Below are 16,067 nucleotides of genomic sequence, written 5' to 3' on the forward strand. Positions count from 1 at the left end.
GCAACATGGAGACCTTTTTAATTTGATTTGCTGTGCAGAGCGACCATTAGTAACTTCAGCACCACGGAGAGCTCCGCCTCCGTTCCTGCCTGACCCAGCTTCAGACTGAACGAGAAAAACAAACGAAGGCACGAAGCAACGGAACAAACTGACTAACGTATGAATAAAACACTGCAGACCCAGTACGCATGGTTTTACTGCTGCGTAGACACTAAGTGTTCTGCCAAAACCTACATAAGAGATTTAAGCTAAACAGTTGTTAAGCTTTAGTTGCCTCTAAACAGAAGTGAGGTTAGTAAAACACGCCGACGTGTAAAAGCTGCTTCCCCTGATGCTGGGATCCTCCAATAAACCGGCAGCAGATGGTCGCAATTTTCTCAAAGGCAAATACTTAATAAGGCAGTTAGCTGTGTAGCTCGCTCCGAGGCCTTTACGCACTTTGTGTATCTTTCAGCGGATGTTAGGGAGGTTTCATCAGTTGTAAACCTCAGCATCATGAAGTGTTTCAGCCGTTTAAGACACAAGCTGCAATGCAGACCCACCGTAGGCAGAGCCTCTACATTTCAGAGGATGTCATTTCAGTAACTCTGTGGCTCATCAAGATTCGTCTGAAGGTTTTTAAGCAGTCTGCGCTTTTTGTTATCAGTTATATTTTCTTGGTTTCTGCCGGCTAATTAAAGGTACGACCCTCCTGCCTCTATGTAAACCTTCGGGTTAATGAGCATCACGGTAAATCCCAACATGCTCCGTCATGTATGCAGACACACACTCGCTTGGTCATGCAGCTCTGCATAAAAAGTCTGTGTTTTAGCATGTCTAAGTAGTTGGTGTACAAACAGACCAGGGTTTAATCCTATTTCTCATAAGAGCAGCCTCAGGGAGAAGGAGACGAGAGTTTGCCAGCAGCTTATTTTCTCCCTGGTGCGATTCCACTCCGGGGGATCGGGGCGCTTCGCTCGTTTGGTGTCGGGGCTGGAGGTGGCAGGGAGGATGCATGAATTAGTTAAGCATATGTGTATCGCTGGAAGGGATGTAATGATAGTGAAAATGTGTCTCCATGCAAAAAGAAAGTTCCTTTAAAGTGATCTATGTACCTCTGAGGCTCTTATTCAGAGGGACTCCAACAACACTGAAGAAGTTTGGGTTTATTCTTTCAAGGGCATCGTGTTGATGGATATATTTGTTCTCACACTCTCTCTTGTTCGCTTTGAAATGACCTTTTCTGGGGACTTCACTTCTAAAAAATATGAAGATGCTTTCAAAAGGTTGTTTGGTATCAAAGAAAATATTTATTTCTAAAGAAAATGATGGGATTTTACCACCTTTGGTCCCCATACGCAGTTCTTTAAAATTAATTTATACATATTTTTGGAGAATAATATTTAGTCAGTGGGGCTGTCAGTTTTTCCAAAAATCTAATTTGAAAGAATTTGACAATTTGTTTGAATACAGTGGGTTCAGTGATCGTGCTTTGATGGATAAGAGGATAAGAAGATAATTAGAGGAGGACAAAGAAAAAGTTTTCTCCCAGGGTCAAATTAATGTTTTAATTTCTAATAAAAAGGGACGGCCCTTGTATTCAGTCCATATTTTAAATTCACAGATTTTTGTGAATCTGCAACAAATTTAACACTTTTAAAAATATCGGTTCCCTTAAAAGAAAATGCCCTAAGTTAAAAATATATTCCTGGACCCGCACCAAAGTGTAATGGGTTCTTCCCTGACTCACACCTTATCTTTCCACCCAGTTTAGTGTTAATCCGTACAGTAGTTTTTGAGGAGTGGAGGTTTGGCGGAGGTAATAGTAAGGATGCTACTTTTAGCTCTGACCCTCAGATGAAGTTCTCACTTTCCTCCCCTTTGAGTCAACGTAGCCTCACGTGTGCATCGTAAAGTTCCTGGAGCTTCTTCTGACCCACTGGCTCGTCTCCCAGTCGGCACTCAGACCGGGCACCGAACACAAGGACCTTGCAACACCCTTGGCAGTGCAGAGATAGCGAATGGAAAAAATTCTGCATTGCTCGATCACAAAACTGTGCGCCAGATTTTAATTTTTTTACTTTTAAACACAAAGAACGAGCAGCTGCCTATAAATCAAAGCCTCCCTGACGCCCGGCTTTTGTCGGAGTTTTCCTTTATTTGCTCCTCCGTGCTCAAGGATTCTCTCCTGCTCCGCGACGAGAATTTCATTTTGTAATCTTTCCAGTGCACGGCGTAGCGAGGTCTCCAGTTGTGCCTCAGAAAATTGGCTCTCGCGTTGCACCTCGACATTAGCGAGCATGTCCTCCAGTGCTGCAGCTTTGTGTGTTGCATATTTAAGTGTCGCATGAAAAGGTGGAAATAGCTCAGCGCTTCAGGAGATGTTTTACTCCCGTTTATTATCAAGTGGTACTTTTATGCCGCCTTCTGTTCATGCGCCGCTCTGAGTTGTGTGGAGTAGCATCACTAGAATCATCAGCCGTCGCTCTGCGTGAGGGTTTCTCAAGGTTTTTGACTTTCATTGACACAGCTCCTGGGTTTTGAATTATTGCAGGTTGCACTGCTGCGTGGAAAGCATCAGTGTGAATGTGCACAGAATGAAATCATTGAACACGACCTGTTCAGTAGAGAATGTTGAAAAACGGATACAAATGATTGTGCTTTAATTGAACTCCCTATTTAGTATTAATTAGCAGTGTTTCTCTACATAATTAATCAGAACACATTGAAGCATATGAGCGGATCTGTAACTACTGTAAACTATTGTATAACTGAACCTGTAGTATATGAAAATATCCATAAAGTCTGTTGTGAAAGATTCATTAACTGTTGATAAATGTTCAGAGCTCACAAAGACATATTGAACTTGGAGGTTTCTTCTTATATAATATAGAAATTTGATAAAGTATGTATATTAATACATCAAGCTACTGAATAGCTAATGAATATCTTTCAAATTAATCACAACTGGATACTAATATATCGTAGAAAAACACAGATATCATTATGACTCATATCGGCCAATGTTTACTGGCAGGCAGATAAATCAATCATCCACAGTATAACTATATGATCACACAATTATATATATTAGGTTTTATCTCATTAATTAATGGTTTATATACTGCTCATAAATGCTTGATGGGGGGTGTTAAAGAATGACTCAGGAGTGATTTATCTGACTGTGTGTGTGTGTGTGTGTGTGTGTGTGTGTGTGTGTGTGTGTGTGTGTGTGTGTGTGTGTGTGTGTGTGTTCTTTTGCAGACATAAACATGGCAGGCGAGCCCAAGCCCTACAGGCCCAAGCCCGGCAACAAGCGGCCGCTCTCCGCCGTTTACAGGTGAGACCCGTCCCACTCGCCACTTCCTCCTCACAGCTCCCGTCCTCCGTCCTCCACATCCTGCTGCGGCCGCTGACGTAAACGTGGAGTAATATTTAGAAAATGATGATTACGTTTCCCGTGTGTTTTTTCTTTATTCATTCTATTCCTTTTGAACCTTGAAGTTCTAATTGAGTTTTTACCGCGCTCCACATCTTCCACAGCCTTGACTGGAGACTGTGGGTCACAGGCCTGTGGAGCTCAGAGGAGAGCCCGTTGTTACAAGCGTCATTAAGCATCAGCCTGATTCCTTTGGCCCGTGCACATCTCCTGGTCGCACACAGATGAAAGCAGCAAAGCCTAATGTGACACTTTCCTCTTTACTAATAGTTTGTCCACTGGAAAAGTTTATATTCCCACCAATTTACTCAGTTTCTCTCTGAATCGATGTTCTTTCACTAATTTTTGTTTGTTGTGCATTGTGTTATCATGAAGCCTAATTTGCATTTTATAGCTGCAGCTGAAAACAGCCAGGATGTAATATGGTAATTATGAAACAGGAAGAGCAGAGGCAAAAACCCAACGCTACACTTCTCCAAATTGGCAAAACCGATGCATTAATACTAATTCAAATTCCTGTGAGAGTAGCAACATTTCAAAACAGCTCCTTCGTCTCTATCCTCCTCTTCTCGACAGTTTTATTCCTCCCTCTGAATTCTAAATGACCTGCCATCCTGAGCGTGTGCGGAACATTGATTCTCCTCTCCGGGGTCGGAGTTCGTTCCCCCGACTGTATTTTTCCACCTCTGAAACCTTCCTTCTTCTTTGTTGCTCTGTGGTCTTTGCGTGCCAGCGTGGCTCAGGCTCGCTGCTGAACCTGCCGTGAGCTTTAGGCAAAAACCAGAGGGCGTCCAATCGAGTCAGAACAGCTTGAGCTTGATCCCCTGACAGATCCAAAATGGCTCCTCTTTACACAACCTTTCTTTATCTCTGCCTCACCCTCCTCTCTCTCTCTCTCTCTCTCTCTCTTACAGTGGCTATGAGTTTGACTACGAGTACTACAGGGATGATTTCTACAACAGGTACGTACCATTCACATCATGGCAACAAGTCTGGGACCGAACAAGGGAACTATTGCCCCCTTGGCTGAGCCCTAATCTCTATATAAAGATCCTGCATGTGAATAAATCTGTAGGTGAGGGAGGAGATTTTGGGGCCAGAAGGTTCCTCTGGTTTCTATTTCTAGTTTGACCAATCACGTGTGAGCAGGCTTAGGTTGCCTGCAGGTAAACAGTCCGTGTGGAGAGCAAAAGAGGCAGAATACACCTTAAATTACATCTTTGGAAAAATAAATTTGACTTGTACTTTTGAATTTTCTAATGTGGTCCATGTCCCATCCACTAACATGAAGGAGACAGGGTTTTTACTGCAGCCAGCCAGATGATAAAGATGATTTGGCTCCACTTTTGGGGAGCCGCCATATTGCTCATCTTTACATAGAGTCTATGATGTTCTTAGTAATAATGATGAATGGTTACTACTGTAGTACAATAGTTAGCTGGACAAACAGAAGAATAGACTGTTAAATACATTTCTTATACTTTTGTTGCAGAGTTTTTCATTTTTAAAGGCTAAACACGTTCCATGTTTAGAAATCCAAAGCCTGATATGGCTCCAATGCCTTGTTATGATTCTAAGCTGAAACCGGACAGCACCTATTTGGATGGAGGGCTTTACTTAATGGTCAGTTTCTCTTCAGACTTTGACTCTTCCTCATTAAAAGTCCCCCCCTTGTCAGATTCAATTTACTAACCGTCCCTCAGAGGCACCTTTAAATAGTCCGATTGTCAAAATGGCTGAACGCACAAGACAACACGCCGATGCAGAAAACGCTGTCTGTTGTCTCCCTCGTTTATCTGCGGGCGATACGAGTGATTATCTGCAGAGGCATTTTTCTAAATGTCAGACTTGTTGAGAGCCGTGACTGACGTCCACTGTCACAGTCGACGCTGACACCTTCATCTGACATTTAGTGCCTTCTTCTCTTTATCCTCTTCACTTTGAGAGGATGTGTGAGGGGATTATTGTGGAGGTGAGCGTCTACCTTTTGTTTTATACAGGCTGAGACAAAGAATCCAAGAGAAATCCATATAGATATGAACGTTGCAATGCAGCACTTGAGCCGAAGGTGAAATAAATAGATAAACCTTGGTTTTCAAAATGCTGTATGACGTGTTATTGGATACAGTAACTTATAAAAACTGTGTGAGAAGTGTAATATCGTTGGTGTTTTTATTTCTCCAGGCTTTTCGACTACCATGGCAGAGTGGCCCCCCCACCCAGAGCCGTGATCCCCCTCAAACGCTCCAGGGTGATCGCTCCATCCTCCCGCCGCGGGAAGACCTCCTTCCCCATCAAAACATCCTCCTCCTCCTCCTCTTCATCCTCCAGACCTCCCACATCCTCCTCCTCCTCCGGGCTCAAACGTACGTACAGTATAAGGTCCTTCTTTTGTGTTTGTTACTTGTCTAGTGTTTTTACAAGAGTTTGTGACGCAGTCCAATTACGCCAATATGCATTCAGTCCCTTTCAAAAGAGTGACGGCGGAGAGGCTCGGGGAGGAGAAGGCGGCGACGTGATTCAGCTGTGCTACTTACGCCGCAGAGAAAAGTTTTTTAATTCAATCCAGCAGCTCTGAACAAACCGCGCTGCGATGTAGAGGGAGAGAAAAACAACAAACACAAATACAATCTGAGCGTTCGGAGCAGCGCCCGCTCAGCAAACAGCTCCGGGATCCATCTGGATCTCATTGGGTCGTCTGATTAGCCGGAGATGCTTTATAACGTCCTAAATGTAATTAACGTGAGATTGGGGGCATCTATGTGGAGCCGTGGTCAGCTGTGTTTTCCTCAACGTTCGCCTCACCACTCGTAGCCGGCCGTGTAATTGGCTACAGTGTTTGTTCATTGTTGCCCGTCTCGGCCGGTGTTATCAGCGCGAGCAGCTTGGTGAGGTCTGTCAGGAGAACCCGCTCGCATTTAGTATTTTAGCGAAGGGGGAAATCAGCCCATCTCGTTCCTCTTTTTTGGACAGAGTCAATGAATCCTCTGTCGTGTGTCTGAGCCACGCTGCTGTGTGTCGGGAGACTAATTCGCTTCTGCCAGGACCATGAAAAATCACCGCTGGTAAAGACTTTGGCCCAGATAGATTGGACAGGAGAATAAGGTTAGCTTGTCCAACAGGGTGGGTCAGTGTGGGCAGGTTGCAGGACTCGTGTACAACAATTCACTCCGGGGGAAATAAAGAAACTGCTGTCAGACGGACGGATCATGGGGATGAGGTTGACTTTGGACCTATTGTTTCTGTTGAAGAAAGACTGAAGATAAAATTAAACTTAATAGTAATAGTAATAAAGTAATAAAGTCACAGGCTGCACTGATCCACACACACACACACACAATCTCAGAGGAAATTACAATGATTTACACTCATTTCCGGGGCCTTAACCACAACATCTATCTTAAAATGGTTGACGTAGGAATTCATATTCAAACAATTTACAGTTTGTCAATATTAAGATTGGATTTAAACAGATTTTGTCCAAAATTAAGTCCCAAACACTCCGTCTTAGATTCAGATGACGTGATATCAAACACAAATACAAGATAAACATTAAAATGGTAAAATAATCATGTTTCCATTCATTCCGTGTTAAGATTTCTCCCAAGCATCCTCCATACTGTTAATACCTCCGAGCTGGGAGCTTGTCATCATCTATTTCGGGTCTGAGTTACATCAGCCTCACCAGCTCTTTGTCCGGTTTAATCTTCATAGACCAGTGATTCAGGAGATTCACCCTCAGTATCCCCCAGATAAACATTTCTGCAGTTCATCACCAGCTCCTAAAATTAGATCCATTTCTCGTTTCCTTAAATCTTCCCTTAATGCTGATTAAATAACAATGTCGTTTTTTCCTTCTTGCCCGTTTCCTTTAACCCGAGTCGTCCCTCGACGCCGTGTTGATGAAACGCCGTTTGGATTAGGACGTGTTCGCTTTTCTCTCCGCAGCTTATGAGACTGATAGCACAAAGGGGGAAAAAGGCCTGGAGGCGGCGATAAATTAAAAAACTGTTCCACACTTTCTTATCTTCAAACGACAACTAGTAAGCTGCCCACCGCGAGCTCAGATAGCGTTGGAATAAGGAATCGAGTGTGTACATGAGCGTTTGTGGAAGTTGCTTTGTGCGCACGGACGCAGGTGATACCGAGGAGGAGATAGAGACAGTCGGAGATACCGTTGTTTATCCACTGTTTTCTCCTTGTTGCCGCAGCACAAAGGTCCATTCTGTGCGTCTCTGGAGCTTCAGGGCTTGACGGCTGCTTTACGAGGAAACATGAGACGTGTGTATCGCCATCCGTGTGGCCCTTTCTCTAAAATCCTGCTGCTTTTTAAAGAAGTAACTACACCACATTGAATCCTACCTAAGCAGCACTCGGGTTCTTTGTCAGCATGAATTCCACTGAAAGATTAAAACGTCCTGTTGGGAAATCCAGTTAAGTGCAGGCTAATACGTCACACGTTTCTCTCATGCACTGACATCTGCTCAGAGCGTAGATGTTTATGTTTTATGCATCAGTTTAGCTCATACATAGCAGTGCACAGACATGTAGGGGGGGGGCTCTGCATTGTGAGGTTGTGTGGGTGTAAATGTACACAGAGAAACTTTAGTTAAAGAGCCGAATGCCGACATGATGCCACACAGCGGATGTTTTGATTCCGTCTGGTCTCCCGCCGCTGGTTTTTCTGGCTGCAGCTTTACAGGAAGTCGTGGGCTTGTTTACCGAGCGCTCATCCATCCGCTCGCCAGCCCTGACGGAACCTGAGAGGTGTCAAAGAGAATTTTATGTTCCCGTCTCAACTTATGCTGTCTGTTTTCCTCCCCTCCGCTCCCAAAAAATAAAAAACCTGACACATCTCAGCTTCCAAGGGTTAAGGAATACGATTATTTTATTACTTCAGGGTCCGGATTCTTTAATCTGCTCGGTTCAAGCTGCTGAGGAAGAGCATCCTCTCTTCAGCAACCGTGAGATTCGGCCTGATTGAATTAACGGCGGCTTCCTTTTTGAAATTTCCAGCAGATGTTCGTTGCGTGCGACACATCGAGGATCAAAGGCAAACTTTGACATGATTTGGTTTTGCTTCATTTTCCCCCAAAAAACTCAGACGTGCATTGTGGAGTGAACACGGAGAGCAAAGCGAAGCGGGGAAGAGGGAAAAAGCAATAATTCATGAGGCAGTAAACAGAAGCTGTGGGAGGGCAAGTTGTGCCCCGTGTTTCTCATGTGGTTCTGTTAGTGAGGCAATGATCAGCCACAGTTACAGTGAGTGTGTTAAGAATAAAGTGTGAAAGCAACACAGTGGATTGAGTTCATTTAAATCCATCAAAATTTCATATTAGCCTGAAACTAAACCGGTGTTAATAAAAAGAAAAACTGTTTAAAATGATTTGAGAATTCCTGCTGCAGGTTGTTTAGATTTCAGAGAAAACACAAAACAAAGCTGATGTTTAAAATAGTGCATGAGCTGCTGTTGATCTGCTCTTCAGACATTCGTACGTCCTATTGTCTTCACCTACCTGGGTTGTGTCTTCCTCCTATTGGTCAGAAAGTCTAAACCATCCATAAAAAACAGTCTGGAAAAATATTAAACCTTAGCAATGTTGATTTACATCTGGAAACCACATTTCATATTTCAGTATTTTCTGTTATTAACTGATAAGATACAGAGGGAACTTACTATCACTGAATAAATCTACGATGTGTGCGACTCGAGCACTGCCCCAGTTTTTTGCAGCAGTCCCCTCCTACGGGGAACAGTAAAAGCTAAGTGTCTATGTAATAATATCATATTACTTTCTCTCTCTCAGTTGGCTTCTCATGCCAACTGAGAGATATTGGCACTATTGTGCAGAACATGAGCTGCGCTGTGCAGGGTGGTGGGCGTAAGCCTGCTACTAATCCTCAAATTGAAAACAGCGGGTCCACAGTTTCAGCTCGGTGACTTTGCAGTTGGCCGGACTGAGATGTTCTTCCCCGAGGAAAGAGAGATGATTTGATATCCAAAATTAAAAACCAAGCATATTAACTGATGACAGCGTGCAGTCGGTAATAAACCGCGTGAGGCGGCATCATTAGAGCTAAATGAAAAACTAACCAAGCTATGAATGAAGACGCTCTGTTTCTGTTTCTTTTTTCCGGGCCTCAGCAGTGAAGACGGACCAGCTTCAGACCATCAAACGGGAGCTGACTCAGATTAAGATGAAGATCGACTCTTTACTCGGACGTCTGGAGAAGATTGAGAAGCAGCAGCGAGCCGAGTCTGGTGAGGAGCAGGATCACAGCAGGAGGGGGAGGAAAGAGAAATAAAGGGGGAAAAGGACGCCGACCACTGAGGGAGGGAAATTAAGAGCTCAACGCCGGCTATAAGTCTTTGTGACATTGTGGGAGATAAGAGCAGCAGAGCTCTCCATCATATCAGTGAACAGGCGTCAACACCACGCTGACTCAGTTTATATGAGAGGTCTTTACAGACGCCCTGCACCACAGGACGGGCTCCGAGTGCAGCTCACTGTGAAGGTCACAAGGAATTTGTGTCAAAAAAAGAGTGCGTGTTGTAAATTTTCCAAAATGCATGTTTGCACTGTTTATTAAAAACCCCACATTTTCTTCTGTGACTGCGACAGTTCAAAAGCAACAAAAAGAACAAAACAAAAAGAAAAATCACAGAACTTGGTTCTTCGTGCAAACTTCTGTGGGGTTTGTTAGAAGTGAGAATAAATTCAAGAGCAGATAAAAGAGAACAGTGAAAACTCAAGATGACATGTGAAGGCTTGAAAAACAATCTTTTCTTTGAAATGTTTCAAAAAAGAAGAAGTTTCATTGAATGCGTGTTTATCAAAGAAAGGCGGCAGACGCCATGATTGATCATATATTCATACAACTATTGATGTATTCAACATAAGGTTGTTTCTAAAAAAATAAAACATTGTGTCAAAGATTGTAAAGGGAATCTTTTTTGGAGGTACACACCCCGCCACCCCCCCCCCCCCCCCCCCCCCCCCTTCAAATCACCTACTGTAATATTTCATATTTGAAATTTAATTTGACATCTGACAGTTTGCATAGGAAACACAAAATTAAGTTTAGAGATGACGTGAGTGCACACAGGCTTTGGAAAGATGTAACCAGATGACATTCTGGATTTGCTTTACGATAAAACTGGAGGTACATAATGGAGGGAACTTTTCTATTAAGATGAACAGAAAAGCTCGGACACACCCCCACAGGCACAGTGCATGTGTCTGTCGCTACGTAGCTTATAGCTAATGTACAGTCGGTACATTTGCTGTTTCGCTCCACTGGTCACATTTGTCTGAGTTGCACAGGATGAAAACGTGCTTCGCTTAATCTGTGTGACCACACCTGAGTAGTTTCCTCTTAGGGATGTTTGATCCACTCGATTTAGCACCGGGTGGAAGTCCAGAAATATTAAATCGTGCTTCAGCCAGTGTCTACGTCCGCTTCATTTAATCATGTACCTGATTAGGTTGAATGGAAAGTGATAAAGAGATGCTCCTGGTTGTGTTCATGCTCCTAAAGCTTCAGTGAAATATCTGAATCTGCTTGTTTGTAAGAACGACGGCTGAAAACTGTATCAAGAAATATCTAGAAAGTGGATTTTCTGTTGTTGAGGTCAAACTGCTTGTGTCCAGTTGAGTGTAAGAAGCAGCAGGAGAAGCCTTTATGTCTCTGAAAACAGCAGCCAAGTCAACTTTGCAGCTTCTATAGGAAGAAAACCGATACTGATCTTGGTGTCCCGCTGACTTCACTCTCTGTGTCTCACTCCAAGAGTCTCAGAGAAAGTACGAGGACAACTGCGACTCCCTGCACGAGGAGTCGGTGTCGGAGACGGCGGAGAACTCCGGGGAGGAGGCCGGGGACGGGGAGCTGGACGTGGAGGCGGGAGAGATGACCGATGGAGGTGAGGACGACTACGACGAGGAGGGCAGCCACCATCTGGTAAGAGAAAGGGCTGACGGCGCTGACAGGGAGGGAGAGAGAGCGAGGCACTTTGGGGAGCTCTCCAGTGGGCAGAGAGTCTTTGCTTTCTGAAAGTTAATTTTCCAGAATTATTCATGGCCACAGATCTGAGAGAGCAGGGCTTCACATGAGTGAATGGCGAGGGCGCCCGGACTGACAGTTTCTCCCTGACGACCCCGGCTCAGACGGCGGAAACATGGCCCTTCACAAGCCCACACACAGTCACGGGGCTCGCACACGTACACACTCACGGGCTGGAATTAAAGCCAAGGGCTTAAGACACATAGTACGGGGGTTTTAGACGAGAACTGCATGGACGGGTGTGGAGCTGACCGTGAAATGGTGCATGTAGAACGGGGGAAGAGGAGGTTTTTATTTTTATCTCTCTTTCTCAAAAGATAAAGAAAACTGTCGTGAAATAAAAAAAATATTACAACAGTAATTTGTTTATTTTGGTAGACAAACTGTCTACAATTCTTAAAATGACACTATGGAAAAATGAGAAGGTTTCATGTTTTAACTTGAAGATGATTTAAAAGAGAAAATGTTCTGTCAGCCAACAAACTCGACAACACACAGAATTGCTGATTCGAAACAGATACTGGCTGTGGAAGATTGTTGTTTGCATGGGAGTGTCCATCGGATATAAAAACTACAAGCACTCATTCATTTTGCAGCAGAAAGCAAAGACGTCATTGGGATGTCATCACATTTAGTTAACTGCAGTGATACACACGCTGTAGACTATATTTTGTTCATGTTTCTATATTTATATCTAATTCTGCTGCCTCAGGCTAACACTGGTTCCTCAGATGGGCTTAAAAGCATTTTGCTATTCAGACAAAATAGACACTGAATGATAAAATGATAACTGTGCCGGTGTGAAAGTGACAAAGACTCAGTGCTTTGTGCTACTTTGTGCCATCAGACACAAAATTGTAGTTTTCAGTTGTGAAATAGGCAAGAAAATGTGACAATGGAAGAATTTTAAAAAAGACTGGTACCATTTTGGCAGTATTTTATGTTTTGTGCTTTTATATTGTAAAACAAATATCAATGTAGCATGATGATCTAAGTATTTCTTACATTAATAACCTTTATAGATTTAGAAATCCCCAACACCAAATTACACAGCAGTTAAAATATAGTACCCAGAAATTTAGAGTCACGCTGTTTTACTTTACGTCTCCCGACCCGTGTTTCAGCTGTGGCCATGTTTTTGACCAGGCCTCCTTCTGTCATGTTATATTTATTGGTCGTTAACCATGTATGGATGGGTTTGCTGTCCTGGATGAAAGCTCTGTGTCCTCGCTCATAGCAGAGATTATTTTTCAGAGACAGGGTGGATGGATTTAATTGTTTCCTGAAGGTCACATTGATCATTGACCGTGATAATGTACAACAAACCCTGTTCCACAGGTTAGTGCGGCTGCTGTTGCCGAGCGTGTGACCTTTTAGAGAAGATGAACGAAAACCTGCGAGCTCAGTTGAAATCCTTTCTTCTGTTCTTTTTCAGATAGAAAACCACGTATCGGATATTGACAACTGAGATCAGGTAAGAGCTTTAATTCAAGCGTCGTGAGGTTGTCCTGCAGCACGAGGTCCTGGAGGACAATCTGTGAGGTTGTCCTGCAGCACAAGGTCCTGGAGGACAATCTGAGAGGTTGTCCTGCAGCACAAGGTCCTGGAGGCTCTTACTTCTCTAAACATCCCTTAATCATCTGCTCAGTCACGAGCTCCATGACATTTGGAAGACCAGCTCCAGTGAAGGGCAGCTAATGCCGGATTCGACAGAGGAAACATTAATGGTATTTCAATGGGCCAGAACTGCCCATAAACAACCTTCATCTAATTGAATTGTGTGGAAGGGGGTGTGAAGGCCCGAGGTAAAAAGTTTCCTGCCTCTCAGGGTAATGATGCAGCCACATCATCAGTTAGCTCACCACTGGCTGGCTTTTTCGTAGCGGGGGGGCTTGAATGTGTTCATGAGTTGGAGACGGTTGATGTTGAAACACGGAGTTCAGCTCGGTTACACTTTTCTGCTGCTGCTGGATGAGCAAAGAGAAAAACTCTGTTCAGACCATTAATCAAGTTATTTGGATGTTTTTTTCATTTTAGCTTTCGTCATCTTTTCAGGGAGCTGTTCATTACTTTTGGTTAAAGTTTAATCATTTAAAGGTCCAGTGGGTAATATTTAGGTGAAAGGGATCTATAGGCAGAAATTAAATATAAATTAATCCTATACGATAATAAAAATACGATAATGTTAAGCTTCTGGTACGATACTTCAACGTTTCCCATCTGGCAACGCTGACTCATTTTCTATCATCCAGAAATATAGTTTGTATTATTTTCCTTTGACATCTGTTGATAAAACTGCTGTAAAGTTTCTTATAGTAAGAATTCGAGCTAAAATGTTCACCGCAAATACCAAAAGGTTTTCCATCACCTGTCCATCCATCCAGGCGTCAGGTGGTTCACTCCCCTCTACAGGTTGCACATCTATTTCCCATCCCCACATGTCTGCCTTTTTCAAAACTCTCAGCAGATCCTCTAAACCTCCCCGGCACATAGATTTAAAAACCTGAAAATCTCCCTTGAGGTCGTGTGGAATATATCAATGTTTTGCTCGGAGGCAGAAAATCCCATTGAGCAGAACCTCATGTCCAGAAGGATTAGAGAGGCAGGCGGCTCCCTCTTCCAACGAATATCTGCACTTCCCTGGATATTTCCGGGGCCCATTCAGAACGGACAAGCTCTTAAAATGCAACTTAATCCTCATCAGATTTCCAGCTTAATAAACAGCCGTCATGTTTGAGGAGGAGACACGAGCCTGATATGTGTCTAAGTCCGTTTTTCTCTTTTCTGTCACTCCAGGGTGAGGACGCAGACGCGATATTAGAATTTCATCATCACCTTCTAAGAGACTGGGAAAGAATCTCTGAAGGAATCAAGACACCCATTCTGGACTGTGAGTTGTGTGTTCAAGAGAAGCCGAGTCACATTTAAGATGCCACGACTGTGCGGCACAAACCGAGTGTGATTTGCTCTCTGTAGAAAATGTATTCAAGATCCATTTTAATGCGTCGGCCCGAGTTGACCCTCCTGGATATTCTGTGCAACTCCTATTTCATTGCAAGAGGCTGCAAATATGATGCGATAATCATGTTCCTGAAAAAAAAAATAAAACAACTGAAGGAAATAAAAGGGACTTTACTTATTGACTTGTGTTGCAAGAAGGAGACGTTGACGTTGTTGCTTTTCTTAAATGTGTTTGCGCTGTAATTTTACTTTTTTTCAAGGATTTTCTGTTATAGCTCAAAAATCGAATGAATAAATAACAAAGAAGAACAACGTGCGGCAGCGGTGTGATATTCAGACAAATGAAAGAAGCGCCGCTGCCGCCTGGTTTCGGATTTTAACTCGCACATGAGCCAATAGTTGTGAGCATGACTTTTCCTGCTTTATCCATTTATCACACAAATGCCCAGCGGGGCTGCTCCATCATATATTCCAACTCCTGCCAGGTTTTCAAAAGCAGACAGGGCCTCCTGTGGTAGAACGCCAGCCCTGGCACAGGCCTCCTGCCACGGAGCATCGCCCTGCTCAGCCTGCGCAACCCAACATGGATTTCTGTTCGTTCACGAGCCAACGCCCTCCCTCCTCATCCTCCTCATCCTCCTCATCCCTCTGTATCCAGTATCGATTCTGTCTTATGTAGGTGAGGGAGCGAGGTAAGGTTTTAAAAAATGGTGGAAGATGTAATGCTTTGACCTTGTTTACTGTAAATATGCGTTCATGATTCCAATCGCTTCAAAAAGATGAGTAAATATAGAGTAATTTGCGTTGAAATGAGACGATACAAAACACAAGATGTCCGTGAAAGTCAATATTATGGTTGAGTGCAAACCGTGAGCAGATGTAGCTGAACTGGCCACTGGCACCGGAGGATTTACTGTTTACCAACATCAATGGTACGATTCCTGCCAGCTCATATTTGGCAGAAGCGTCCGCTGCCACGTGCAGCTGCTAACATATACAAATTTCAGCGGCTTGAGCTTCAGCTGAGCAATTACAATTAACATGATTATAAATAAATAGCTGCAAATTGAATTATGTCACCGGTGATTGGGCGCCAGCGTGTTTTACTGTTAATTATTCACTTCATGTTTGCTTCATTTCCTCCCCCACACACACTAAGATGTGGCCATTAGCAGGTCGTCGGTTCGACATAAACCAGGTGTCTCCTCTGCTGATGATGTTTTACTGTACGTGAGCCAACTTCATGTTAACAACTTCATTAATGTGAAAGCTTTCCGGACGCTGTTAAACATGTTGCACTTGAGGTCTGAAGGATTTAAAAGAACTAAAGTTATTCATTCAGATGCAGTTTAAACCTTGTGTTCTCTTCTTTATTGGACTTCAACATTTGCATTTTTAATACACTTAAATAACTTAAGATTTCATGTTTTATTTGTTATGTATTTTCTGGGCATTGAGACGAGCTTACACATGTGAATTCCCAATTAATATTATCGATGCTGATGTGAATTAGAGGATTATTGTTGGAACAGGCTATAAATGATAAAACAAATATTGTATATTGCTCCAGATCCAAACTTCCTTGTTCCCTTATCACCTGTGTGGGGTGTAAACCTACACACAGGCA

At 43.3% G+C, this 16,067-nt stretch overlaps 1 protein-coding gene across 6 annotated transcripts in view; it reads left to right on the forward strand.

The window, feature by feature from the left end:
• The window catches only part of LOC117753830 (RNA-binding Raly-like protein), a 78,597-nt gene extending 63,845 nt beyond the window's left edge, over positions 1–14,752 (forward strand). For 2 of the 6 annotated variants that reach the window (XM_034572251.1, XM_034572252.1), the window contains exons 3-9: positions 3,244–3,319; positions 4,333–4,380; positions 5,603–5,784; positions 9,564–9,680; positions 11,208–11,377; positions 12,915–12,953; positions 14,276–14,752. In XM_034572251.1, the coding sequence (XP_034428142.1) occupies positions 3,244–3,319; positions 4,333–4,380; positions 5,603–5,784; positions 9,564–9,680; positions 11,208–11,377; positions 12,915–12,947 (626 nt within the window). In that variant the 3' untranslated portion in view covers positions 12,948–12,953; positions 14,276–14,752. Of the gene's footprint in view, positions 1–3,243; positions 3,320–4,332; positions 4,381–5,602; positions 5,785–9,563; positions 9,681–11,207; positions 11,378–12,914; positions 12,984–13,051; positions 13,398–14,275 lie in introns of those variants that run through there. The other 4 variants (XM_034572257.1, XM_034572256.1, XM_034572253.1 and 1 more) reach the window with 4 other exon arrangements.
• Positions 14,753–16,067: the final 1,315 nt, after the last annotated feature.

Source organism: Hippoglossus hippoglossus, chromosome 20, assembly GCF_009819705.1.
Source record: "Hippoglossus hippoglossus isolate fHipHip1 chromosome 20, fHipHip1.pri, whole genome shotgun sequence".
NCBI lineage: Eukaryota > Metazoa > Chordata > Actinopteri > Pleuronectiformes > Pleuronectidae > Hippoglossus > Hippoglossus hippoglossus.